General features: G+C 37.6%; 1 protein-coding gene across 1 annotated transcript; it reads left to right on the forward strand.

The window, feature by feature from the left end:
* Positions 1–276: 276 nt before the first annotated feature.
* Positions 277–26,384, forward strand: USP44 (ubiquitin specific peptidase 44). The gene is made up of 6 exons (XM_024754416.1): positions 277–363; positions 11,789–13,280; positions 16,466–16,661; positions 19,110–19,218; positions 23,388–23,593; positions 24,436–26,384. The coding sequence occupies exons 2-6, from the start codon at positions 11,859–11,861 to the stop codon at positions 24,633–24,635; spliced, it is 2,133 nt and encodes a 710-aa protein (XP_024610184.1). The 5' UTR covers positions 277–363; positions 11,789–11,858; the 3' UTR covers positions 24,636–26,384.

Raw genomic sequence — 26,384 nt, forward strand, 5'->3', positions numbered from 1 at the left:
CGACGGCTACGACAGGTGCGAAGCCCGCCCCGGAGGAGCTTCTACTGCCCGCGCAGAGCCACAGGCGGCGCCGGGGGACATCCATCCCCGGACGCCCAGTCGGAGCCCGGGCGCGGGTTTCCCCCTCAGGCCAGCAACCCACGGGTCCGCAGTCGCCACGCAGCGCGGCCCGCCCCCTTGGGCCCTCCGAAGGCTTGGGAGGGGAGGGAGGCGGGGTCAGCCGCGGCGTCACCGCTGACGTAGCCGCCCGACCGGGCCGCCGCCGCCGCCGCCGCCGCCGCTGCTGCTGTAGCCGCGGCACCGGGGAGCAGGGAAGTGGGGCGCGGGAGACGAGCGCTAAGATGGCCGCTCCGGCTCGGGCTGGTGAGTGTGCGTGAGAGGCGCGCGCGGCTGCGGCGGTTGGCGGAGCGAGGCTCCCTGCTGGAGCAGAGATGCGACGGGAGCCCCCAGGGCCGGGAGGCACTTAGCGGCGTTTTCCCGCCGCGCAGGGCGCAGGGGTCCTGAGGGAGGAAGAGGGGGCTTCCGACGGACTGAGGGGAGCGAGCCTAGGGGCGCGTGGAGGAGGAGGTGGCGGCAGCGGCGGCGGGTCCGGCGAATTTAGAATTGGCGCCTCTGGGAAGTTAAGATGGGTCGAGCGATGCCCTGGCCGGTGCCGGCACCTCATGAGTCCGCAGAGATGCTGCCAGGAGCGGCGTCCCCTGTGGCCAGGGGCACCACGTAACCACCCTGCGCTCGGCTGGGGGCGGGGGACGAGTTGGGAGAAGGGGCAAAATTGGGGGACTTGAGGGGATGCAGAGGGGGAGTTGTGCCCCGACCCGCGTGCCGGAGCTTGGAGGAGATGTAATCGCGAATCTGATCGCGTATCTGATGCGGGCTGGGGCGCTCTGTAGAGCTGACACTGTCGAGATAAAAACGCATCCTCCTCCTGGCTCTGAGTGCCGCCAAGTGATGCTCGAAGCGCCCCTGGGATGCTTTGGAAGGGCGGTTCTAGTCCTCCATTTAGAAGGAATGTCTTGCCTTCCCTCCATTGATCGGCTCCCGGCACTGCCAGCACCTGCTGCCACTTAGAGACACTTGGGATTTTTGAATACCAGCTTTCTAAACCATTCCCGCTGGCCTTCGGGGAAGGAATGCTAATAGGCTAAACTTATTTGGGGGGCATAAAGAAATGTGTCAGCATAGGGAGAAGAAAATGACTGCTCAAGTTTACGAAATAGTAGGACTCGTCCTCTCCCCCACCCCCGCAATAAAAAAGAAAGTGAAACATGGTAATTGTTTCGACTTCAAGTTTGAGCTGTTGTAAATTCTACTGGTAACTGGATAATTTCTTGCAGTTTTAATTTTGGAAGTTAAAAAATAAGCAAGCCTTGAGAGAGCCGCTTTATCCTCAAACCCCCGCTCCCCATTTTTAAGCCTTGTCAGATCCTGCGAGTAACGGGGTTGTGAAATTAGCATAGAAATACGACTTTCAGGCCCTGCACTTGAATTCCTTATTATCTGTTAAGTAGCTGCCTGTGGGGTAAAAGTAGGGGGGTGGTAATGTTGGGCCTGGAATTCCATTTTGAGTTGTCTTTAAAACCAGCTTTAGGTATAAACAAGGAAAAAGAATTGGCTGTTCACTGTGATCAAATTAGGAAAGCCAAGCATAAGTTAAGCACATGTTTATAGAATATTTCATAATCACAGTGAGATTCAGTACTTAGTTGTCTTGAAAGAGATGAACACTTTGTATTCTTGGAACCCTAATCTTTTTAACCTTAATTTAGTGTCTCAGGCCATTTGAAAGAGATTTAATACATTTTGTCTCATTTAGCCTCTCTCCCCCGAACTGCCATTTCTCTAGCTTTTTGTGTCCTAGCCATTAATTTTGCAATGGGTAGCAGATTTTTCATTCCAGTATTTATCATTGTAGACTATTCATATTGAAATTTAGACACATTCTGATATTGAACAGAGAGTTCAATACATGTACATGGTAGAAAGTTGAAGTGTTTTGACTGGTTTGATTGTGCATAAGTCTTATTTTTCGTTGAAAACATTAATGTCCCACATTTTTTTAAGCTTAAAAAATTTAAGTGGTGAATCCACGTTTAGTGTAATATACAATGATAAACTTTTTGGAATATTTAAAATGGGAAATCCGTTGAAGATTTGGGTTAAATGTTTGAAGTATATTGTTTCTACCCAATTGTCTTTACCCCCCTTTTTCACATATTTTTTTTCTTGCACTCCAAAAAGAAAGAAAGAAGGTATCATATATACCTCTACCAAACTTTTCCTCTACACACTTGAATCTTACTGAGTGTTATAGCATTGATAGTACATAAGAGGATTTTCTGCTTGTCGGATTGTTTGAAGGCAGAGTCTGATTGTATTTTATTTGTAACCCTAGCACCTGACTTACTGCTTAACATGGAGGAAAAACCTCTGTAAATGTTCGCTCAGTTGGGCTTTTGGATCATACAGAAGTACAGGGAAAGGCAACATTTTGGCATCTTGGTAGCAGAAAAAAACATGCTTTGAAGTTTTTCTCCCTCCTGGCAATGTTAGCCAGAAGGAACATTGCCAGATTCTAATGGAGTTGTCTAGTTGAGGGAGATTAGAGAGAGGCTGAGAGCATGGTCTTAGGAGTCTAATCAAGATAGGAAATGTATGCCCAATCATTTCCTGAATTCAGTAATGGGGACAGTTTTGCCATTAGGCCCGGCCCAAACAGGTGACAAGTAACTAAAATATAAAAGGATTCTACCAATACTGGCTTCTGACAAAGATTACTATAAGAAGTACAATTGATTTTTCATAGCACTTTCAGACATCATAAACACTTTATTATAAGAAATTCATTTTAAATGGAGTTTTACATGCCATAGAAAACTAATTTATAGTGCAAGAATATACTTGTTAGGCCAAGTCATATATGTACTAGAATAACAGTCTGGCCATTTCCCACAAAGTATTTGAGCTCAATTTACTAGACCCATGGTAGAATGGTCAGTCTTTTTATGAATGTTTCCCCTGTTGTTATGAAGTTAGCTGCAGTGTGTTGATGTAATGATAAATATTTTGGAACAAAATTGCCTGTGAATGAAATACTTGTAAGTGGTGGTGGGTGAGGAAATCAAATAATCTGGCAGCAGAACTTGCTTTTCCTTAGATGGTCAACTAGATACAATCTCTGTGCCTCAGGAGAGGCATGCTAAGACTTGAAGAAGGCCCAGGGAAAGAGTATCCTTTATTGTTTAATGAGTTTCAAGCAAGATCCGGGTAATTATAGATTCTAGATCTCTAGAGGAAGAAAGAATAACCAGAGCCTTTCTAAGGATAAAGGAAAGGAAATACATCATGATTGACAAGGAGAGGTGCCAAAACACATAATAGGCATAATAGCGTACCTAAGACGGAGCAGAGGGAGTTTGAGAGCCCATTGTGTTTATTCATTCAATAATTTGTTCATTCAAAAATATTGAATCCCTTTATATGTACCAGGCACTATGCTTGACCCTTGGCATTTTATAAACATCTCTTAAGAGAACAGGGTACTATGGTGGTTCCGTGAAATAAATAGAAAATTGAAAACTGCTTATAAGGAGTGGGTAAGGTTTGCCCTAATTACTGTGGATAGTTATTTTCATTCTTATCCAAATGCATGTAAGGATTGTGGTGGTAGGTAATTCCTAAGGCCTACTTCCTATTGAAATTGCCATTTCCTCCTATCTTTTATCATGGAAAATAACAAATCTTCCTACTTTTAATAGCTTCTGTTTAGGTTATTCGGTATTGTTAAAAGAAAAATAAGTTTTGTTACGAAAATTATCTTTGTTAAATAAAGATTCAACATATGCCATCCCTCTTGGGAAGTCTCGGGAGAATTTTCTTTAATGAGTTAAAGATGGTTACTGTGACAATTTTATTTAAATATTCTACTTTATGCCCAGCGGTACATGTTTTTTTCTTCAATAAGTATATAATTTATATAAGTATTTATATAAACTGTGCATACCCATTTCCTATGAAACAAGAGTTCATATCCCAGTTATGAAATGTTTAAAAAATTGAACTTATTCACCATGTGGTCACTGATATATAAAAACATTTTAACAAAAGATGTGTGGGAAATGGCTGGTCATAGATAAAAGTAGAAAAGTACATATTGTGCCACAATTTGAAAACTCTTACATGCCATGTTCAGGAGTTTGAATTTATCATGTGGTCTTATAAGAGTTTTAAACAATCCTTTGATAGTTGTAAAAACTGTGCCTATAAGACACACTAGGCATTATATAAAATGTAAATCTTATATGATGATTATTTGACTAAGTATAAACTATGAAAGATTCTTAATAGAGCATGATGATGTTATATTAGTGACTATTCAGATTTTAAAATACTCTTTCTAGAAATGTATATTAGCCATTTCCCTCATTTTATGTCACTTTTTAAAATAATAATTTAGTTTGGCTATTTTTGTGTTTCTTTTTCATGGTAACTTCCAGACTTCCATAAAAACATTTTTAATGAGAAAAATCTGAAAACTATGCTACTAATTGCACTGATTAGAAAATCTAAATTACTTTCATATAACTGATCTGTGGTACCTAACCTCTTGTAGTTTCTATGCTTTCTTTCTAAGTGTCTTCTAAAGAAACTGAGGTGGAAAGTGAGTGGTCACCTGAGAAAGATCATTATGTTAAAGATAACTAAAAGTTTATAGTGGAATGTTCATTTTCGAAGTAAAAAATTAGTTACCCTTCTAATTTTTCAGTGATTCTTATAGCTTTTAGTAATACTTATATTTGGAGCACAAATATTTATTTAAAGGGTCACTACATGTCATACCAAAATTTAAAATACCCCAATTAGGGTTGGGGAAGTATTTCTCAGTCTGCTTTTGTGTAAGATCTATTTTGGGCATCTGGAAGCACGTAGGATGGGACAAGACACATGGTAGGCTTCGGTTAAGAACAGAGGAAGTAGGATAATGACATCACAAACTATCAGGAAGCTGCCTTAGCTGGGCAAAATGGCCACTTGGTTAAGAGGAGGGGACAGTTTTGGTCACTGGTGATCAATGACTTTCTATTCTTAACCACTGATTTAAAAGACACAAAGAAAACTGAAGTGGGCCTGCAGTTAATACTAGTTGACTGTGCCAAGCATTTGGTAGCCTGAAACAGTATGGCTATAGAACCTAGAGGATCTTCATAAAGCCCTTACCTTTTCTTATTAAGGAGATAAAAGATGCTTGAGTAGTCCCTCCCTTACCATAGGGAACCTACCCAGCAGGTAGTTGGCAGGGTAAGGATGTGCACACAGATAAACCCAAGGATTCACATTTGGCACAATTCAAGCCTTTTAGGAAGTTAGGAGAGAAGAAGATTTTCTTAACTCGAAATACTTTATGAAGGAGTTGGGCCTTGGGGGATAGATAAAATTTTTTAAAGGTGGAAGTGAGGGGATGAGGAAGATGAGTTCAGGAAATGAACTGGAGATTATTCCTTTTGTCTGGAGTGCTCATGACAGAGGGGTAATAAGATGAGACGAAGAAGATAGGCTGGAATCTGGAGAATTTTGAAAGCACGACTGTCAAATGTAAAGTATTTTTTTATTGCAGTATTTGAAAAACTGCCGTTTAGTGATTTGTGACCAGCATTTTCTTTTTAAATGAAATAGAATAGGAAATATCAGAATACATTATTTTTATAAGGATTGTTTGTGAAACTTTTGCTCCAGGTATGTGTGTTACATGTATACACACATTTACTGGAACCTGATGTAAAGTTTCTAAAGGAGTCTTAGTCGAAGTTAGAAATCCGCTGCTTTACTTGACTATGAGGAACAGAGGATTTTAAGTACAAGCATTAAAGGCTCAAAGCAAACTTGAAGATTAATTTGGCAGGATAGTACTATGAAGGAAAGCGAGAGTCCGGATGATGAGAGACCAGTTTGGAGGTTACTGCTGTGCTTCAGAATGATGTGTCCATAATGAGAATGATAGTTCTGGAAATGGAAAGGAATCAAGACTTGGGGAATGATAACCCTACTATATATGACAAATTGAATGTTCGCATGGAAAAGATGGGAGGGAGGAATCAAAAAAAAAGTGTAAGATTTGTAGCCTGGGTACTTGAATGATAATACAGTATCTTTAATAAGAGAATATTGGAAAAGTTAATTCTGTGAAGGCAAGATGTATAGGTAAGCTGAGTTGAAGTGTGCCTGGCACTGGTTCAGAAGGGCTAGGTCTGAAGATAAAGACTTGGTAGATGGCTATCTACATCTGACCATTGAACCTCTGCTGGTAGAAAGGGTTCATTACAAGAAGAGGTTTGAAGAGCCATTAAAATAGATTCTACAGAGTCCTTACTGTGTGTTAAGTATAAGCAGTTTTGTGCTGTCGAACCGTAACAAGTTAAATATTTTACCTGTAATCTTATTTGATGTTTGTGTGGATATAAACCTTTGACTATAAATACCATATCTAATAAGATCTTACGTTTTATTTCTCTTCTAGTCATTTTAGCTTTCTATTTTATAATTGCTTTAATGGTATGCTAACTCTGTAAAATAATTAGGTTTCAACAAGTCAAATACAATTATTTTGTAAACTTCAGAGATTTGCTGAAGGGAATTGTAAAAATAAAGATGCTTGCTCATTTATATGGCATGAAAAGTTTGAGTAGCTTGAATGGTTTTCTTTGAACAAATTAAAATTTTTATTGTCTTTAAGCAGTGAAGAATGACAAAGTGAAGCTTTCAGAATATTTATAAATCCATCTGTACTTAAAATAAAGATAGCTTATCTGGTTTAAAAAAAAAGCCATTTCATAGCTGTTAAGTGAAATTTAAAGTGTGAAACTTTTTAAAAATATGAGAAAATGATATAGGTAATTTTAATCTTTATATATAGATTTCATTCAAAACATCTTGACTATTTGTATATTGCTATTATATAGAGATACAGGTAATATTTTACCAGAATCTACATGGGGGGGTACAAAAATATTTTGTTAACTCTCTATAAAATGAATATACTGCCCCAAATCACTTATCCTATCTGCTGGAGCCAAACAGAGCTAATATATAGCTTCTCAGCAGTGGATTAGCAAATGAAAAGAAGTGCTCTGAACCCAGTAGAGGAAAATAGGAAGTGTCAGGAAATACTCCCATCCCCCTTTCTTCTCTTCCAAGCTTGTAGATCTTTGTGTGACGAGGCCCCTTTGGGGTACGCTAGTAACTGTCTCCGAGCTGTGGCCAGACTTTTAGATCTTTGTGTGACCGGGCCCCTTTGGGGTACGCTAGTAACTGTCTCCGAGCTGTGGCCAGACTTTTAGATCTTTGTGTGACCAGGCCCCTTTGGGGTACTCTAGTAACTGTCTCCAAGCTGTGGCCAGGCTTTTAGATCTTTGTGTGACCAGGCCCCTTTGGGGTACTCTAGTAACTGTCTCCGAGCTGTGGCCAGGCTTTTAGATCTTTGTGTGACCAGGCCCCTTTGGGGTACTCTAGTAACTGTCTCTGAGCTGTGGCCAGGCTTTTAGATCTTTGTGTGACCAGGCCCCTTTGGGGTACTCTAGTAACTGTCTCCGAGCTGTGGCCAGGCTTTTAGATCTTTGTGTGACCAGGCCCCTTTGGGGTACTCTAGTAACTGTCTCTGAGCTGTGGCTCCAGGCAGCAGAGCAAACTGGAGGTCTCTGGTGGCAGCAGCCTGGCTCTCTAGCTCCTTCATTCTTCCCTGCCCTTTGCTTGGTCATCCACCCCCTACTGGTTTCTTTCATAAATAGACTGAGCAAGTGGGCCCCCTACTCTAAAATATTAATCTCATGATCTGTCATTGCACCATTCTGGTTTCACTTCTTTGGATTTTTTAAAAGATTTTATCTGAAAGATCGCCTTTTAAAATGCAAATACCCCTGGGAGAGGTCTGACCTTAGTCCTCAGCTAACATCTTAATTATCAGTTAGTACCTAAGTTTGCCTTAGTACACATTTGCCTGAGAAGAACCCCTGGCTAAAAGTGATAAAACTAGAGAGAAGCTAGCATTTATAATATTAATATTAATAGTAGTAGTAGTAGTAATACTATTATTATTATTATTGGCAGGTAAGATGTACTAAGGGCCATATTATTAAGTGCCAGGAATTGTTGTAAGTGCTTTACAAATATAAATTTCCCTAATTCCCTCATCAACCCTATTGATGTTATTACTACTGTTATTTTACAGATAAGAAAACTGAGGTATGTGGAACATAAATAATTGTCTATGTCACGTAATAAATGCAGCCGAGTGGTAGACTCAGGCATTTGGATTCCTTAGGTCTGTTTTGCTGTGAGACCTCTTCCCTGCTATATTGCCTCTCAGAGAGATGGCATCTGATCAACATTTCACCCTTTTTACAATTTTGCATCAAATGGAATTATGCTATTTGATTATAGGCCACTTCCTGTTGAAGGTCAGGGGCCTTGCCATCATCTAAATAGATTTTTTAGTAACAACTGTAACGAAATAGGAAAATTCCTTATAACTAAGGGAATGTATTTGCGGGATATAGAGAAGAAGGAAGTAAAGAGACTAGTCTATAATCTAGCACTATCTTTCCTATTTAAAACTTATTTTGGGGAATTTAAAAATATGGATTAATAAAATAATTTGTAGTCCTAGTACCCCGAGATAACCCAAAAATGAATGAATATATATGTGTATATATACATATACACATACATATATGTGTGTGTGTGTGTATATTCTTTCTAGGTTTTTTTTCTTTTGAGCCTTATTTTCTAAATGTTCTGCAAGGTGTCAACTCATACCACCTCTTTAAAATTTTAGAATGAAATAATTTCCCTGAGTATAAATAAACAGCATTTCCCACTTCATCTCTACGAGAAGTTGAACTAATAATTATTGTCTATGCCTTGCCAGAAACAAATGTTTAACTAAATTATCTCTGTGTTCTTTATATGATCCTTTTTAAGTAAAAGTAGATAGAAGAGAACCCTAGATTCTTCACTTAATCTCCATATTGAGTCAGTTCTTTCAACCAGTGTTTGGTCAGCACTAATCTACCTCTACTCCTGTCTTTGCTACAGCTTTAATTTCCTTGTAATATCTGGAGCAGTAGAGTCTCCTTTAATTACTCATCCCTCCTCTAGATCTGCCGTTCACATCCCTCTGTAACCTACATATCTGATTGTGTCATTCTCCTTTATAGACTTCTTCAGTGGCTTCTTATTGCTGGTATGCCCTGGAAGCAGGATTTGAGGATGACTGGGGCAGGGAATTCTCCAGGTCCCAAGTAGCAGTTTAAAAGGGGAGTTTGGGATGTATGCTTGTTCCAGATGGCCACATCCCTTGACTCTGCTGACTCCACATAATGAGGGCCAGGCAGGGGCCCTCTAACGTGTCAGGTCTGGGCCCTCATTGTCTGGGTCTAAAGGCAGAGTGTGCTGCTGCTGTGTGGACAGTAAACTTTTGGTGGCAGCAAGGATCAAAGCTGGTAGACCATTTAGGAGCCTAATTGCAGTAATCCACTTGATTGTGGCTTGGTCCAGGGTGGTGGCAGTAGAGATAATAAGTAATCAGATTCTAGATATATTTTGAAGGTAGAGCCAAACATTCTTCCTAAAGGATTGATGTGGGGAGAGAGAAAGAAAGGAGACAAGTATGATTCCAAGATTATTAACCTCAGTACCTGGAAGGATTTAGGGTAATGGAGCATATTAATCACTGATGTCTTCCTTTTGCCATTAGCAGCTATTGTTGAATGCTAGTTCTAATAAAATACTATATTTGACCAGATTTTGGGCCTCAGGAAATTTTGAGGGAAGAGAAGTGAAGTGTGTGCAGTTGTGAGGGCTGGGGCTGGCAGTCTTAAATCTTTATTCAGCAAACCCTGTATTTAAGAGTTAAGAAATTGGTGGTGGGCAGGAGTATCTCTGATTGCTAGGAGATTTTACAAAAAAGAGGTGGGAAAAACCAAAAATCAACTTTACCTTTGCAGTTTTCTTAGGGCCTTGGGCAGCATCTGCAAGCAACATTGATATTCATATTGTCTTGCTGTCCTAAAAAATGTAAAGCATTGATCATGCTACACACAATGTTGTGAGTGCTCTGTATCTAGGTCCTCAGCTGCAACCTAAAATTTGTGTTCAATTTATATTAAATCAATGAAGAAAATGTTTTGTGATTCCCTACTTTTTTTTTTTTTTTTTGCCCCGGACGCGCAGGTTCAGCGGCCATGGCTCACGGGCCCAGCCGCTCCGCGGCATGTGGGATCCTCCCGGACCGAGGCACGAACCCGAGTCCCCTGCATCGCAGGCGGACTCTCAACCACTGCGCCACCAGGGAAGCCCGATTCCCTACTTTTTAACTAGATTTCGTTTCACTCTTTTTAGGTTCAGGTAGCAGATGTGTTTCTTTAACTGATAAAGGAACAAGTTTCTGGGTTAGAATCACATTTGTTTTGTTATGTTAAGTTTCTTTGGTGTGTGGGGTTTTTTGTTTTTGTTTTTTTACGGTATGCGGGCCTCTCACTGTTGTGGCCTCTCCCGTTGCGGAGCGCACAAGCTCCGGACGCGCAGGCTCAGCGGCCATGGCTCATGGGCCCAGCCGCTCCGCGGCATGTGGGATCCTCCCGGACCGGGGCACGAACCTGTGTCCCCCGCATCGGCAGGCGGACTCTCAACCACTGTGCCACCAGGGAAGCCCTGTGGGTTTGTTTTTTGAAATAAGCTTCTAATTTCAGATAATGCTTAGCCTGCCAGAATGTAGAAGTTCATTATATTGCCACTCACTTCGTATTTTTCCTCTTTTTTCTTAATTTGCTTATACATCCTTGCACATTCCTGCGAGTCTATTCAAATACAAAGACAGAATGGGAGAATGCTTTTCTCTTTCCTTAAGGCAAACTGTCAAGTCTATCAAATCAGAGTCTATCGTTACAGAGCCATGAATTAAAGGTCATTATTGATTTACTACTGGAAAGCCAAATTTTAAATGGTAGTTAATTAGAATATTTAGTATTTTTATTTAGTATTATTTAAATAAATAGAATGTAATATTGAGTTGTTCACTATAGCTATGTGTAGATACTTATTGTTTACTGAGCATTTATATATCTCACAAAATATCTGAGCATACTATGTGCCAGATATTTTGTTATCTCAGTCCTTTAACAATTCTGGGAAGGTGGTATGATTTTCCCTGTTTTACAGATGAAGTTTAGAGAAGTTAGAATATTTGATCAAATCAGACATATAAACAGTATGTGGCAGAGGTAGCTTCAAACCTAAGTTCTTCTACTTCAAAACCCATGCTTTTAACTATGATTATATTTTAGTAACTCCACTTAGGGCTCTCAGAATATAGACACTAATGAGATGTATTTGGGTCTTGCCAGTCCCAATTTTTAAGAAAATGAATATTTTTGTAAACTGCCTTCAGACTATTGGATAAAAGGGGATGTGAAAAGGGATTGCTACCCATTCTTTACCAGTAGATAGTGGCATAAAATTAAAAACAAAGTTTTTAAAAGGAACCATCAGAGAAAGTTAGGTGATGTGTGTGTGCTTTCAGAGCAAGGTGGATGAAAGATTAGTGAAGTCTAGAGTAAATGAAAAGTGAGAACTGCCTATGATATTATGACAGGCAGCCCAAGTACTGGGAGCAGAGAGAGCAATTTTATTAAATTATTCCTGGAAAAATAAAATAATTCCTGGAAAAAATACCTTGTGAAAAAGAAAAATACTGGCTTTTTGTTTTTCTTTTATTAAAAATTGACATTGTTCTGCTTAGTTTTCAGATGCTTCAAATGTTATGAACAGAGACTTGTTTGGATTATGTGTTTCTCAGCTAGACTAAATAAATGCTAACAATGGATAAGTGCAAACACATTGGGCAGTTGCGGCTTGCTCAAGACCATTCCATCCTCAACCCTCAGAAATGGCATTGTGTGGACTGCAATACAACTGAGTCTATTTGGGCTTGCCTTAGCTGTTCCCATGTGGCCTGTGGAAGATATATTGAAGAACATGCACTCAGGCACTTTCAAGAAAGCAGTCATCCTGTTGCATTGGAGGTGAACGAGATGTATGTTTTTTGTTACCTTTGTGATGATTATGTTCTTAATGATAATGCAATTGGAGACCTGAAGTTACTACGAAGTACATTAAGTGCAATCAAAAGTCAAAATTATCACTGCACCACTCGTAGTGGAAGGGTTTTACGGTCTATGGGTACAAGTGATGATTCTTATTTCTTACATGATGGCACCCAATCTCTGCTTCAAAATGAAGATCAAATGTATACTGCTCTGTGGCACAGGAGAAGGATACTAATGGGTAAAATCTTTCGAACTTGGTTTGAACAGTTACCCACTGGAAGAAGGCGGCAAGAACAATTTCAGGAAAAAATAGCAAAAAGAGAAGTGAAGAAAAGACGGCAAGAATTAGAGTATCAAGTTAAAGCAGAATTGGAAAGTATGCCTCCAAGAAAGAGTTTACGTTTGCAAGGTCTAGCTGAGTCCACCACAGTAGAAATAGTTCCTGTTCAAGTACCACTGCAAGCCTCAGCATCACCAGCAAAGGATAAAGTAGTATCTACCTCAGAAGATGTAAGACTGAAAGAAGCCAGTGACTCCTCTGTTAAACGAAGACCAATAGTAACTCCTGGTGTAACAGGATTGAGAAATTTGGGAAATACTTGCTATATGAATTCTGTTCTTCAAGTGTTAAGTCATTTACTTATTTTTCGACAATGTTTTTTAAAACTTGATCTGAACCAATGGCTAGCTGTGACAGCTAGTGATAAAACAAGATCATCTTATAAGCATCCTCCAATCACAGATACAGTATATCAAATGAATGAATGCCAAGAAAAAGAAACATGCTCTGTTCGCTCCAGACATCCAAGTTTATCATCAGGACTAAGCGGTGGAGCATCAAAGAGTAGAAAGATGGAACTTATTCAGCCAAGGGAGCCAAGTTCACAATACATTTCTCTCTGTCATGAATTGCATACTTTGTTCCAAGTCATGTGGTCTGGAAAGTGGGCCTTGGTCTCACCATTTGCTATGCTACACTCAGTATGGAGACTAATTCCTGCTTTTCGTGGTTATGCCCAACAAGATGCTCAGGAATTTCTTTGTGAGCTTTTGGATAAAATACAACATGAACTAGAGACAACTGGTACCAGGTTACCAGCTCTTATCCCCACTTCTCAAAGGAAACTTATCAAGCAGGTTCTGAATGTTGTAAATAACATCTTTCATGGACAACTTCTTAGTCAGGTATGGATCTTTTAAAATCTTATTTTCATCTTGGGGAATTCATAAAGTGAAGCCTAAAAAATGCATATTCTCTGTATATCGAGTATGTTAGCACTAGTACTGTTGTCAGGTCAAAATTGGTCACTTTTACAATGTATGAAGAAGTCAGCTCACTCTTATAATTGCTTCCTTCATGAATCATTGGAAGTAGTTTTACATCCATGGTATTAAAGCTTTTTGATGGGGAGAGGGAATCAGGAAACAGCTTCTTAGGTTAATGATATTGCATTCGTTCTCTGAGGGATTGAGAAGAGTTTAATCCCACAAGGAACAGATTTGAAGATACTTTTTTTGCGATGCGCAGGCCTCTCACTGTTGTGGTCTCTCCCGTTGCGGAGCACAGGCCCCGTACGTGCAGGCTCAGTGGCCATGGCTCACGGGCCCAGCCGCTCCGTGGCATGTGGGATCTTCCCAGACCGGGGCACGAACCCGTGTCCCCTGCATCGGCAGGCGGACTCTCAACCACTGCGCCACCAGGGAAGCCCTGAAGATACTTTTGTACTGGGAATGGATTTGGTGTACACTTGAGAAATTTCAGGGACCAAGGAGTAGCCCTGGAGGATTTCCTATAGAACCAAAGGGGGCAAGGTTTGAAAACTTTAACAAGTAGGTAGCAAAATTTTAAGGTAAATAAATGTGATTTCATCTAGAAAGATCCTAAATGGTTTTCCTTTATTTTAATTACACCTGCAAAAATTTCCCTTGTGAAAGTCACAAAACCAGAATCTTCCATCTAATTGATGATTCTCTAGAATGAGTGGACTTGTTGGTAGACTATTACTAGACATCGGCTCTCTACTTTTCCAGAGCATAGAGCTTTAAAAAAAGTTTATTCAAAATTGAGTTATTTGTAGTGAAGTGGATGGACCTAGAGTCTGTCATACAGAGTGAAGTAAGTCAATAGGCATATGGCTGATTCGCTTTGTTGTGCAACAGAAACTAACACAGTATTGTGAAGTAATTATACTCCAATAAAGATCTATTAAAAAGTTTATTTGCAAGAGGGATGAGATATGGGGATATATGTATATGTATAGCTGATTCACTTTGTTATAAAGCAGAAACTAACACACCATTGTAAAGCAATTATACTCCAATAAAGATGTTAAAAAAAAAGTTTTATTTTTTAACTGAGGTAATTAGGCCCCTATACATATGCTTCTGTTCCTCAGTTCAACTTTCATGGTAATGATACCACCTTTTGTTTTTATAGCATACTTTTCTGGAATGTAGTTTAAATATTTCAAAAGTATTTCTTAGGGAATATCTATGAAGTTTATTTCCCTTCATATTTCAGAAATGTATAGATTCTACATTGTGTCAATTAGCAGATAAGAGTTGTGCTTCTTGTGTTGCATGCAATTTTATTTTTCCACTATCTTTTTCTGCCATTTTTAACTTTTTATGCAAAAGTTAAAATACACAATTATAAAGAAAATAATATATACCGTATAGAAAATCTATATGGTATACTAATCTATGCAGAAGAAAAATCATCCCTTAGTACTATAACTCCACATAACCCACACATAAAACTATTAATATTTTGGTATATTTCCATCTAGGTTTTTTTTTCTTCTGAATATTTATACATATTTTTCCCACTAATTGTATGGTCATGTTGAATTTACCTGCTTTTTTTCACTTTCTCATTTAATAATGTAAGGATTTTTCATAGTCATCAAAATATTTGATCATTTTTTTCACAACATTTCAGTGTCCATCATATGTATATACCATAATTTATTTAATCATTTCCATATTGTTGACTTGTAAACTGTTTCCAGACATCATTATAATGTCATGATCAATTAATATGGTTTTTCTAATGATTTCCTTAGGACAGAGTCCTAGAAGTAGAATTACTTTGTCAAAGATTAGGACTTTTGATACTTGGCTGCAAATTTCTTTCCAGAAAGTTGCCATTTTATATTTTGAATAGTGCAAGAGTGGTTATGTGCTTGTTTTTTCCTTTATGGATGAATTTTGAAATTAATAAAAATTGTTGTGCTAGCATTTTGCTTTCTTCGTTTCAATGTGTAATAAACACTTAGGAAACTGGTCATCTCAGGAGATTCGGAGGTTGGAATGCCCCGCCCTGCCCCACCCCCACACCAAATTCAAGAAACTGTTCTCAAAAGGTCAGACCATGGTCCTAGTGAGTTCCCAAACTAAACACCAGGAGTATTATTTTCTTTGTGTCATTGTGTTAAATCTAAAATCTACATTAAAATTGGCCTCTTTATTTTTTTGTTTGTTCCAGGAATATAGCTTTTATGAAAGAGTTTAGTGATATTTCGTATCATGTGTGGATTTTTAGATCTACAGAGTCTGTCTTCAGTTATGGGCAGTGTTTGTTGGCATTAAATCCTGCTGAATGCTTTACTGAAATTATTATTCTTTCCTTTTCCAGTTACTCTGTTTCCTACATAAGTTGTTAGAAAGGCCTCATATTCTGTATGGTTCCTATATTTTGATGAGGATTTTAATGTAGTGATGTTTGCTTTAAGTGGGAGTATTTATATGTATAATATTTATATTATATGTATATTTATGTTATATGTACTATCCTTTGAAATTATCAGTTGGTAAGGCTTCAAAGTATATACTAAATATACCATATATAAAAATATACTATATTTTAAAATCTGTATATAAAAATATACTAGTAGTATTTTACTTGTATCATGGTTAAGAGGTTATAGGGATTTGGGGAGAGAAAATCAATCAGTGAAAGATGAGGAAGGAAAAGGGGCAAAGACCCTCAAGTCTAATAATCTAAACACATTAAATTTATATAAATATATATCATATATATTATATATGTATAGACGCACATACACACACACATATATATACACACAATGGGTATATAACTGAGTCCATGGTTTGGTTTTCTACTAGATTCAGACTTGACTAATGCCCTTGGAGCTTTTCGAATGCCTAGTAGTTAAAGCCCATCAATGCATGATGGATTTACGGAAGAAAAAAATTATTCTCTGAAAATAATATAAAACAGATTATTCAGAATTCTGATAGTGCATCTTCAGAAGAAGAGCTAATTTACTGGCAGTGACTTCTAGTGAAAGGAATAAATATTTTGACAGAAGGATTGTAATCTGAGAAACTAATATTTTTATTTGCAGGTTACATGTCTTGCATGTGACAACAAATCAAACACCATAGAACCTTTCTGGGACTTGTCACTGGAATTTCCAGAAAGATACCAATGCAGTGGAAAAGATATTGCTTCCCAGCCATGTCTGGTTACTGAAATGTTGGCCAAATTCACAGAAACCGAAGCTTTAGAAGGAAAAGTCTACATATGTGACCAGTGCAATTGTAAGTAGAAGCTGTATATTCTCTTTGCTTTTCTAAGGTTAGCAAAGAGAAACACAAATGAAGGAAGCTGGAATAAATTCCTTTAGTAGCAGGTATAGAAATAAACTGTTAGTTTATCAAAAGAAACTTGGCTGGATAGTTCTACTTTTTAATTGGCATTTGTGAACTATGTGTTTGTTTTCCCTTATTGATGACATTAAAAATGTTTTGATCCTATAGTAAATTATAGAAAGAATTCATAAAATAAAATTTAAATTTAATATGTGAGGGCAGAATAAAGTAGCAAAGGGGAATAGTAAAAGGTAACCATGTTATTTAGTACTGAGTGAAATGTTTGCTTTATGAGTCTTTTTGCTACATATCAAAACACTGATATATAGATAATGTGTGTGTGTGTGTGTGTGTGTGTGTGTGTGTGTGTGTCTGCATACTTATATAATAGGAAATAAGACATATAGCTGGACTGCTGCTATGGACTTTGGCTTCATAAAGACAAAAATTTATTCAAAAACCATCTACTGACTGTCTCTTCTATATTAGTAATTGTTCTAGTTGCTGTGGATAGACGTAAGACACTTTCAAGATGCTCACATACCTAATGGAGGAAACAGACAATTAAGATCTACTATGATAAGCTCTCTGATAGAGGCGAGCATAGGAACCCAGCACTGGGGGATGAAATAGCCATTTCAATTAAAGAAGCATCATCCTCCGGGCAACGGTATACAAAACCACATCGGATCTTCTGTGTCTTTATCCAGTTTCTTTATCTCTGTCGATGTGTACATGGCATTTTAGTGTTTATACTTTATATTTGCAGATATTCTCCTTAAGCTCCATGTCTGAAAAAATGATTCTAGGGCTTTAGATACTAAACTTCTAAGGTAATATAAAAGAAACATTGGCTGTTCCAGCATTGAAAAAATGGCACATCAGTTGATAGCATTCTAGAACAACTTATACTAACATTGTTTTCTGTGTGCTGCCTAATATAAAATCTGTTAATTTATAGGAGCCTAAGATTTATAAGGTTAAAAGAAAATAAACCTTTATCAAATCTGTATAGTGAAGTATTTTTTTTCTTGGACATAAATGTGAATGGTCCTAGATGCTTCTATCACCAAATCTGGGAGTAGAAAGATATGAATAAATGCAGAATATGGCTTTATAACATGTTTGTGTGTGTCTCCTCGGTCCACCAAATAAGGGCCTAAAAGAGCTGCTTTAATTTAATACATAATGGTGAATGTTTAAAATTATAATTCAAGGAGTTAACATCATTTGTGTAGCTACACTTGGACCATATATTTCTGGATGACAATCCAAAGGTAGGTCTTTGACATTCAGCAGCAGCCCGATACCTGGATCTCAGGGGCATAGACCTGGAGGAAAGGCTTCTGGTAGCAAGAGGAGATGGGTTAGAGGACAGCCTCATGGTGGACTGATTCTACTTCCTACATGAGAAGCAGCTGCTGCTACGGCTGGAGTCGCAGTTGTTGTACAAGTTGAAGAATAGCTCCTGGACATCAAGAGCAAATTTTGGTAGCCAATGGCCCAGCCAGGACAAGGTCCATAGGTGGACCCTCTAGAGAAGCAGGGGGGTAAACAAAAAGAATCCTCATTTCCACTTGTTTAAGATTTGGTACTAAAATAGCAAGATACTGAGGGAGACCTCAGATGCTGAGCTAGTAAAGGCTTGCTTTCTTGGGCAGTGCTGGGGTGGATCCCCAGGAAGCAGGGATGGGTGTTCTTGGAAGGAAGATCCCATGCCCCCGGGATCCTGATTAGCCTCAAGAAATGAACTGACCATGAAACGTTTTAATTAGACTCAGAGTATATTAAAGTATGTTTAGGGAGAGTTTTAACTTTTCCTGTTAGCTGGCATGGCCAAATCCATTTAAAAATGTTATAGCACAGTATCATTCTGTTGCCTTATTTTCAGGATTATATTAAATCATGTACAGTATATATGGGGGATTGGTTCCAGGAGCGCCCACTTTTATACCAAAATCTACCGATGCTCAAATTCCATAGTAGGTCATCTGTATCTGCAGATTTCGCATCAGCGGATTCAACCAACTGCGGATGTAAATTTCGATCCATGGTTGAATCTGTGCATGCGAAACCTGCAGAGGGCCGACTGTACATGTATTGAAAAAAATAATAATCTGCATGTAAGTGGACCCGTGTAATCCAAGCCTTTATTGTTCAAGAGTCAATGTGCTTATTTGTTTACATGTCTGTATACCTTGACTAGCTCATAAGTTTTGTGTGTTTACATGATTCTAAGTGTCTTGAGGGCAAGGCCATGCCTTTATCTCTAACACAGTAAAATGCCTGTAATGCAGTAGATGTTTAATTGATAATGCATGTCTGAATTATTTTGAGTTTACTCAGCTTTTCCTTGTATCCTTAAATTTGCATCTCATTCTGTCTTTAATATCACAGCAAAGCATAGAAAGTTTTCCTCAAAACCAGTTGTACTCACAGAAGCCCACAAACAGCTTATGATTTGCCACCTACCTCAGGTTCTCAGACTACATCTCAAACGATTCAGGTTAGTAGTAGAATAAATTTTAATACTTGGCTAGATGACTTATCTTTTTTTTTTTTTTAAGGGAAAAAAATTCTGTCATTGTCTCTAGCCCTAATCACAGACACCATGTTCAGTAACTCTCCTTGATTATCTTCCCTTGCAGAATGTACTGCTGATCAGCAGACCCCTCGCATTTCGGTCTGCTAGTATCATTCTCCTTGTAAGTCCCTGCTTATAGTGTTTGATCTTCAGCATATTTTAGGTATAAAAATTTTAAGATTTAAAAAAAATGTTTAAGATTTAAATCTATAACTTGAGAGTATTTGATTTGAGAGTATTCAGCGTATTTTAGGTATAAAATTTTTTTAATTTAAATCTATAACTTGAGAGTATTTGATTTGAGAGTATTCAGCGTATTTTAGGTATAAAATTTTTTTAATTTAAATCTATAACTTGAGAGTATTTGATTTGAGAGTATTCAGCGTATTTTAGGTATAAAATTTTTTTAATTTAAATCTATAACTTGAGAGTATTTGACCCAACTGCTTCATGCTTGGAAAATATTTGAACAATGGTATAGCAGTTCAGTTCCAAGCAGTTAAAAACAAAAACAAAAAGCTTTAGTTTTCAGAAATGTATTTAGATAAATTAGTTGGCAAATCTGTTGGTTAATCAAAGCATATGGATTCATACCTTGTAATAACCATGTTAACTTGAGAGTTTATTTTTCTCTTAAAAAATGAGAAGTTACTTTATGTGCTATGATTTGAAAACTATTGAGATCATGTTTCTTGTACATATTAGTTGTTGCCGGTTTCTTTCTTTTTTAAATTAAAGGAATACATGTTAAAAAAAAATTCAAACATTACAGAAGGTACTGTAAAAGCCCAAACTAAAAGTACCTCTTTCTCTGTCCCACTTCCCAGAGATAATCACTGTTAATGGAAATAATTGACTAAAGTTATTTATTTAAGCTGTTAAAAGTACAGTCAGCAGATACCATGTGAGTGTTTTTTAATGCCAGATGTTGTTTCATATTCTTTGGGGAATATAAGGTTGGATTCTTTTCTCAACAAGATTATAATCAGGCATGCACAGAAATAATGGTGAAGTAGAAATACCAAGTATCACAAACTATATACAAAATGATTTATCAGCGCCTTGGAGGAGGGAGTTAGGCAAAATCTAAACATTCCCAAAGTCTCTCTAATGGCATAGAGGACTTTGTATAATTTAAATCTCAGTTCATATTTCATCTCTTTAGAGGACTTCCCTGACCATCCTATTTAAAAGTAGCACCACCCAACCTTCAGTGTCACGTTACCTACCCTATTTTTGCTTCATGGCAAAAACCACTATCTGCAATAGTTTATTATTTCTCTCCCCACAAACAGAAACTCAGTAATGACATGGATCTTGTCTTTTTCATTCCTATATTCCAAAGCCTAGAACTGAGTACATAGTAGATGCCCCAAAATATTAAGTGAATGAATGGGGTGTATACAGGAGGAGGACTTTAGCCTGAGAGCAACCTGAACAAAGGTATGAAGGAAGGAAAGGGTATATAACAAAAGTTTAGTGAAAAGTCTGGTGAGACCTGCCATGGTGTGTAAAATCAAGTGGAATGAAAACAGGAAGATTGTTAGGAGGTGAATATTGTTCAGGGCCAGGTAGCATGGAGAGGTGAGAACATATAAGATTCCATAAAGACAGCATTGAAAGGACTTAAATTTATGGTACTTAAATTGGTACTTAATTGGCTACTATAAATTGTTGAAGAACCTCCTGTTCTTCATAATTGACTCTTTAATCTGCCATTTAAAGCTCACCTTAATTTAAACCTATTTGACCCCCTTCCATTCCATCTTCTGCCCAAAACATTTTTGACGCTTCATGCCATATTTCTGATTCAGAGACCATTTTTATGCAGCATTACCACCACATTTATCTCTTTCCTTTCTCTTCATCTATTCAAAAAGTACTATTGTATTTGCCAGTGTATACAATACATAGGGTATATAAGATAAAAGGGAGAATGGGATTGGGGAGGGGCGCCCGAGAGCTTTTAAGAAGCATAAGAAACAACATTTCTAATACCTTAGAAGCTCCGATGTGTGTGCCTCCTAGTCCTATTCCTGCTCCCTCTCAGAAGTACACCATTATGAATTTTGGATATACTGTTATCTTTTTATCATTTTACTGTATTTTTATCAGCAGAAAATAATGGGTACCCACCTATTGATAGAAATGAATATTTTTTTCTTTAATTTTTATTTTATATTGGAGTATAGTTGATTTACAATGTTGTGCTAGTTTTAGGTGTACAGCAAAGTGATTCAGTTATACATATACATATATCTATTGTTTTTCAGATTCTTTTCCCACATAGGTTATTACAGAGTATTGAGTAGAGTTCCCTGTGCTATATAGTAGGTCCTTGTTGATTATCTATTTTATATATAGTGGTGTGTATAGGTTAATCCCAACCTCCTAATTTCTCCCTCCCCCGTATCTTTCCCCTTTGGTAACAATAAATTTGTTTTCAAAGTCTGTGAGTCTGTTTCTGTTTTGTAAATAAGTTCATTTGTGTCATTTTAGATTCCACATGTAAGTGATGTCATATGATATTCGTCTTTCTCTGACTTCACTTAGTATGATGATCTCTAGGTCCAGCCATATTGCTGCAAATGGCAGAAATGAATATTTTCTAATTAGATAACTTTTTAGCATAATTAAATAATTTAAGGTTTGACTTTTATGGTAAAATAAAAGGGAGATAAAGTGAGAATGACAGGAACTTAGGTTAAGCAAGTCCCGTTATTTTCCATGCTTGGTCTTCCATCTTTACTAAGATTAAAGGTACACTGGATACAGGATTTTTTAATATATTTAATAGGGAAAGATTGGGATATGGCTTCTAGTCCAGCAGATGACATAATCTGCAAGTCTCACCTTTAGTTCCATACCACATTTTACATCATACTAATAAGCATTTTCACATTTTTTTCCTTCATAAAACCTGTCTATATGCCCCTCTCCCTTCTCTACCTCCTGCTGTCTTAACCTCATGTTTTAACACTTTTTAAAAAAATTTATTTATTTTTGGCTGCATTGGGTCTTTGTTGCTGCGCACAGGCTTTCTCTAGTTGTGGCGAGAGGGGACTACTCTTCATTGCGGTGCGCGGGCTTCTCATTGTGGTGGCTTCTCTTGTTGTGGAGCATGGGCTCTAGGTGTGTGGGCTTCAGTAGTTGTGGCACGTGGGCTCAGTAGTTGTGGTTTGCGGGCTCTAGAGCACAGGCTCAGCGTGGCACATGGGCTTAGTTGCTCTGCAGTATGTGGGATCTGCCCTGATCAGGGCTCAAACCCGTGTCCCCTGCATTAGCAGGCAGATTCTTAACCCCTGTGCCACCAGGGAAGCCCCAATACTTTAATACTATATTTTCATGTCTCTCTTTTGTCTCTGCACCATACCACCCCAAGTTGGATTATAATCTCTTGAAAGAATTAACATATATTACATTATTTTTCTCCTGTAGCACCAATTCATACTATGCACAAGATGAAAACATTGCTTTACATGCAATAGACCCCGTATTGGGAAGCATGACCAACAGACTGAGAAACTGACAGTACAGGGACATTGAGTTTTGTCACTAACAGGTGTTATACTGATTTACACACAGGGAAGGGTCACAGTTTCTTTTTAGTATGAAGAGCTCTGAAATGTTCTGAGGAATTAGAGGTGCCCTGTTTTGTTTTTTCTCCACCCCTGGCCAAGAAAGGTCCAGGTTATGTCTCCCAGGAACAAACTCTAGGTTCTGGAACATCCTCCTCAAAGTATGGACAAGACAGTAAGAATTAAAAACCCTTTGGTGTGTTGAATTTCTCTCTTCAAAGGGGGAAAATGCCATAGTGCCATATTTTTCTGAAAGTTAATTTTCTTCCTATACTGTCATCTAACTACAGAAGCCAAATAATTTATTTTACAACCTGATTGTACCTGTTCGGTAAATAAGCCTACATTCCTCTATTTATAGCCAACTTTAGCATTGAAAGGATTTTCTATTTACACTATTTATTATATATGATTGTACTCTACGCTGAGGCCTTCTATTATTATGAGTTTGGACCTAGTACGTGGTTATTTTCCCTTGATTTTGTTGATAATTTTACCCTGATTTGTTCGTAGGTGGTCAGGACATAATAACCGAGAGAAGATTGGTGTTCATGTTGGCTTTGAAGAAATCTTAAACATGGAGCCCTATTGCTGCAGGGAATCCCTGAAATCCCTCAGACCAGAATGTTTTATCTATGATTTATCTGCTGTAGTAATGCACCACGGGAAAGGATTTGGCTCAGGACACTACACTGCCTACTGTTATAATTCCGAAGGAGGTAGAGACGAGAAAAAGTATTTTATCTTGGGTTAGACTTTTGGAAGCCAGAGTTCAGGCTTTCAGGGTTTCTAAACTGACCACTAAGTAATCTTAAGCAAAGCCACTTGACCTCTGTTTTCTTTCAAGAAGAATGCTTCTGCAGTGTTGTTCATAAAAAACAGGGGGTTTTGTGCAGAAAATGGGATATTTTATGCAGGATTGTGGTAGTTTTGACTTATAAGAGCTGAAGGGATAAAATAGTAAGGATGGTCTCAGTAATTAAAGGTCAGAGAGTGCTAAAGGTACACTTCCAAGAGTAGATCCTCTGTTTTAACTGGTTTAATTCAGTTACTTTCGTTAAAGAACAAAGCATCTAACGAACTGGCAGATCACAGATATTTGGAACAAACTTTGAGTTCAAGTTCTAACATATAAAACTTTTACTTACTGCCTCCATGAACCTTAGAAAAAAGAGGTATGGACAAAAGGCCCCAAATAACCCATGAAGGCAATTAATTTAACACTACCATGAGTTGTACACTATTTGCTTTGCAGTATAATTACCAGCAAAGCATGAACTGGTAAGATTATCCCAGGAATTAAAGCTAGTGTCAAGTGAACCAATCGGTCAGATTCTGTAACTTCAAATTACTTCTAGGATAAAGGTAGATAATTCCAGAGTAACATACTGCGCAAGCTGTATTTCTAATTTAAAGAAATAAATTGGCTAGACTATTATTTTCCCTTTGAAAAAAGCTTAGCTCTCACTAAAACTGTCTTTAAATCCGTGTTTTCATTTATACTAGAAACTTCTAAAGTTCCTCTGTAAACATTAAGATGTATTTCTGTGCTTCACTCTAGGGTTCTGGGTACACTGCAATGATTCCAAGCTAAGCATGTGCACTATGGATGAAGTATGCAAGGCCCAAGCTTATATCTTGTTTTATACCCAGCGAGTTACTGAGAATGGACATTCTAAACTCTTGCCTCCAGAACTCCTGTCTGGTAGCCAACATCCCAATGAAGAAGCTGATGCCTCTTCTAATGAAATCCTTAGCTGATCCAAAGACAGTGGGGCTTTCTTCTTGTGATTTGTATATATACTTTTTAAAAGGGCTGACTTAATTTTGAGCGTCATTGTTTTTATTTTTACTTACTAATCAGTGCACACTATGTTTACATATTTTGTATCTAACTACAACAAATCTCTTTTTTACAGAGGAAGTTAGCATAAGTATATGTGTATCAATGTCAGCAGGTAACTAAACGTTTTTCAAGTACTTGGGAGTTTTAAACTTTTAGTGTTTACCTCAGACTGGTGTTACCTCTTTTATATTTCGATGTCTTAATTGGCTCAGATCATGAATTTGTGCAATCTTCTACCGAAGAAGTTCAGGTGGCATCATTTTATACATTTCTTATTTATCTTTTATAGCTATTTTCTACACAAATTCTTATCAGACAGAATATTAGACTTTTTTCACTAATAGTCATACCCAAAAAAAAAGGCATTTCTTTCAGATTTGTATACTGAAGTCACCTTTGCCCTCTAAAGGGAGTTAAACTACTACAAAGTGAAATATCAAGGTATCACTTAAATACTCACTGATCACACTCATTAATATTCCTGAGGCTTTGTGTGTTACAGGGCTCAGAACAGACATTATTTTGGTTATTGGAACTTCCTTTTTTCAAAAATTTATTAAGTTTTAATAATTGTTCTTTATTTGGCATAGTCAAACTGTATACAAATGAAGATGACAGCTTTATAAATAGCATGTTTAAATGACTTCAGTACTATGGACATGAAAACAACGCTGGCCGAGATTTATAATGATTGGCAGTAAATAGGTTTGTCCAGATTCTAATAAAGCAGTCATAAAAAAACTGAATGTAGCAAACAGTATATTATAATACAAGTACAGTTCAACTTGGATATGAGTTCATTTCATATATTTAACATTAGATCTCTTAAAGCTTTGTACTATATTGTATCTTGAAATTTTTAGTTTAAAGGGATAAAAATAAGTCGAGGAAAAAAAATTGCATAGGACATACAAGATATTGGCATCTGGGCAAAATATTCAGTATCTCATTTTTCTAAATAACTAAAGCCTGGATTAAGTTACTCTTGCTAGGATTATGTGAATACTAAGAGCCTCTTAGATATTCAAACACTGGGCCCTGACTTTTTTAAAATTAAAAAAAATTACACTTGCATTTTATTAAAAATATGGTATGTAATACTCTTTGCTCTTCCCTAACAACCTTATTAGATCTCTTTAAAGTCCTACAGCTGCTAATTTAATTTTATTCAGAAAGATGAGAATCCATTAACCTCTATAGAAGAGCTATGTAATATCTTAGCTAAGTGTTAACCACTGGAAGATGATTTATCTTTTTTCTTAAGTGGGTTTTGCTTGCAGGTTGAAATCATTTCAGGCAGCTGATCGTGAAGTGCAATGAGAATTTATCACTGAACAAATCATTCATGCCAAAACTACAGCTCGAGTATTAAATGGCTAAGGTTTAAAATCATTCATCTATTAAATACCTATGCAAGTTGTTACCTCAACTGTTAACATTATTATACCTCATTAAAGATTTACTGTGGTCAAGATACCTGAGTCTAGCGTTTCTTAATGTCAAGGATTACTTTATACTTAAACTGCTACACCATTTAGTACCTAATTTTAGTGGAACAGTTAAAAACAACTGGAAGCTATGTTGTTTACAATGGTATAGTTGTTTCAGTACTTACTTCAATGTAAATACATACGAGAAAGTAGTAAGTGACTTAGCCCTTTACT

This window comes from Neophocaena asiaeorientalis, unplaced genomic scaffold (assembly GCF_003031525.2).
Source record: "Neophocaena asiaeorientalis asiaeorientalis breed wild unplaced genomic scaffold, Neophocaena_asiaeorientalis_V1.1 scaffold92, whole genome shotgun sequence".
NCBI classification, from domain to species: Eukaryota; Metazoa; Chordata; class Mammalia; order Artiodactyla; family Phocoenidae; genus Neophocaena; species Neophocaena asiaeorientalis.

Coding starts and splice junctions, on each gene's coding strand:
- USP44 (XM_024754416.1), top strand. CDS start 11,859: ATGCTAACAATGGATAAGTGCAAACACATTGGGCAGTTGCGGCTTGCT. Junction 16,662..19,109: donor CATATGTGACCAGTGCAATT/GTAAGTAGAAGC, acceptor TTAATATCACAG/CAAAGCATAGAAAGTTTTCC. Junction 19,219..23,387: donor CTACATCTCAAACGATTCAG/GTTAGTAGTAGA, acceptor ATTTGTTCGTAG/GTGGTCAGGACATAATAACC.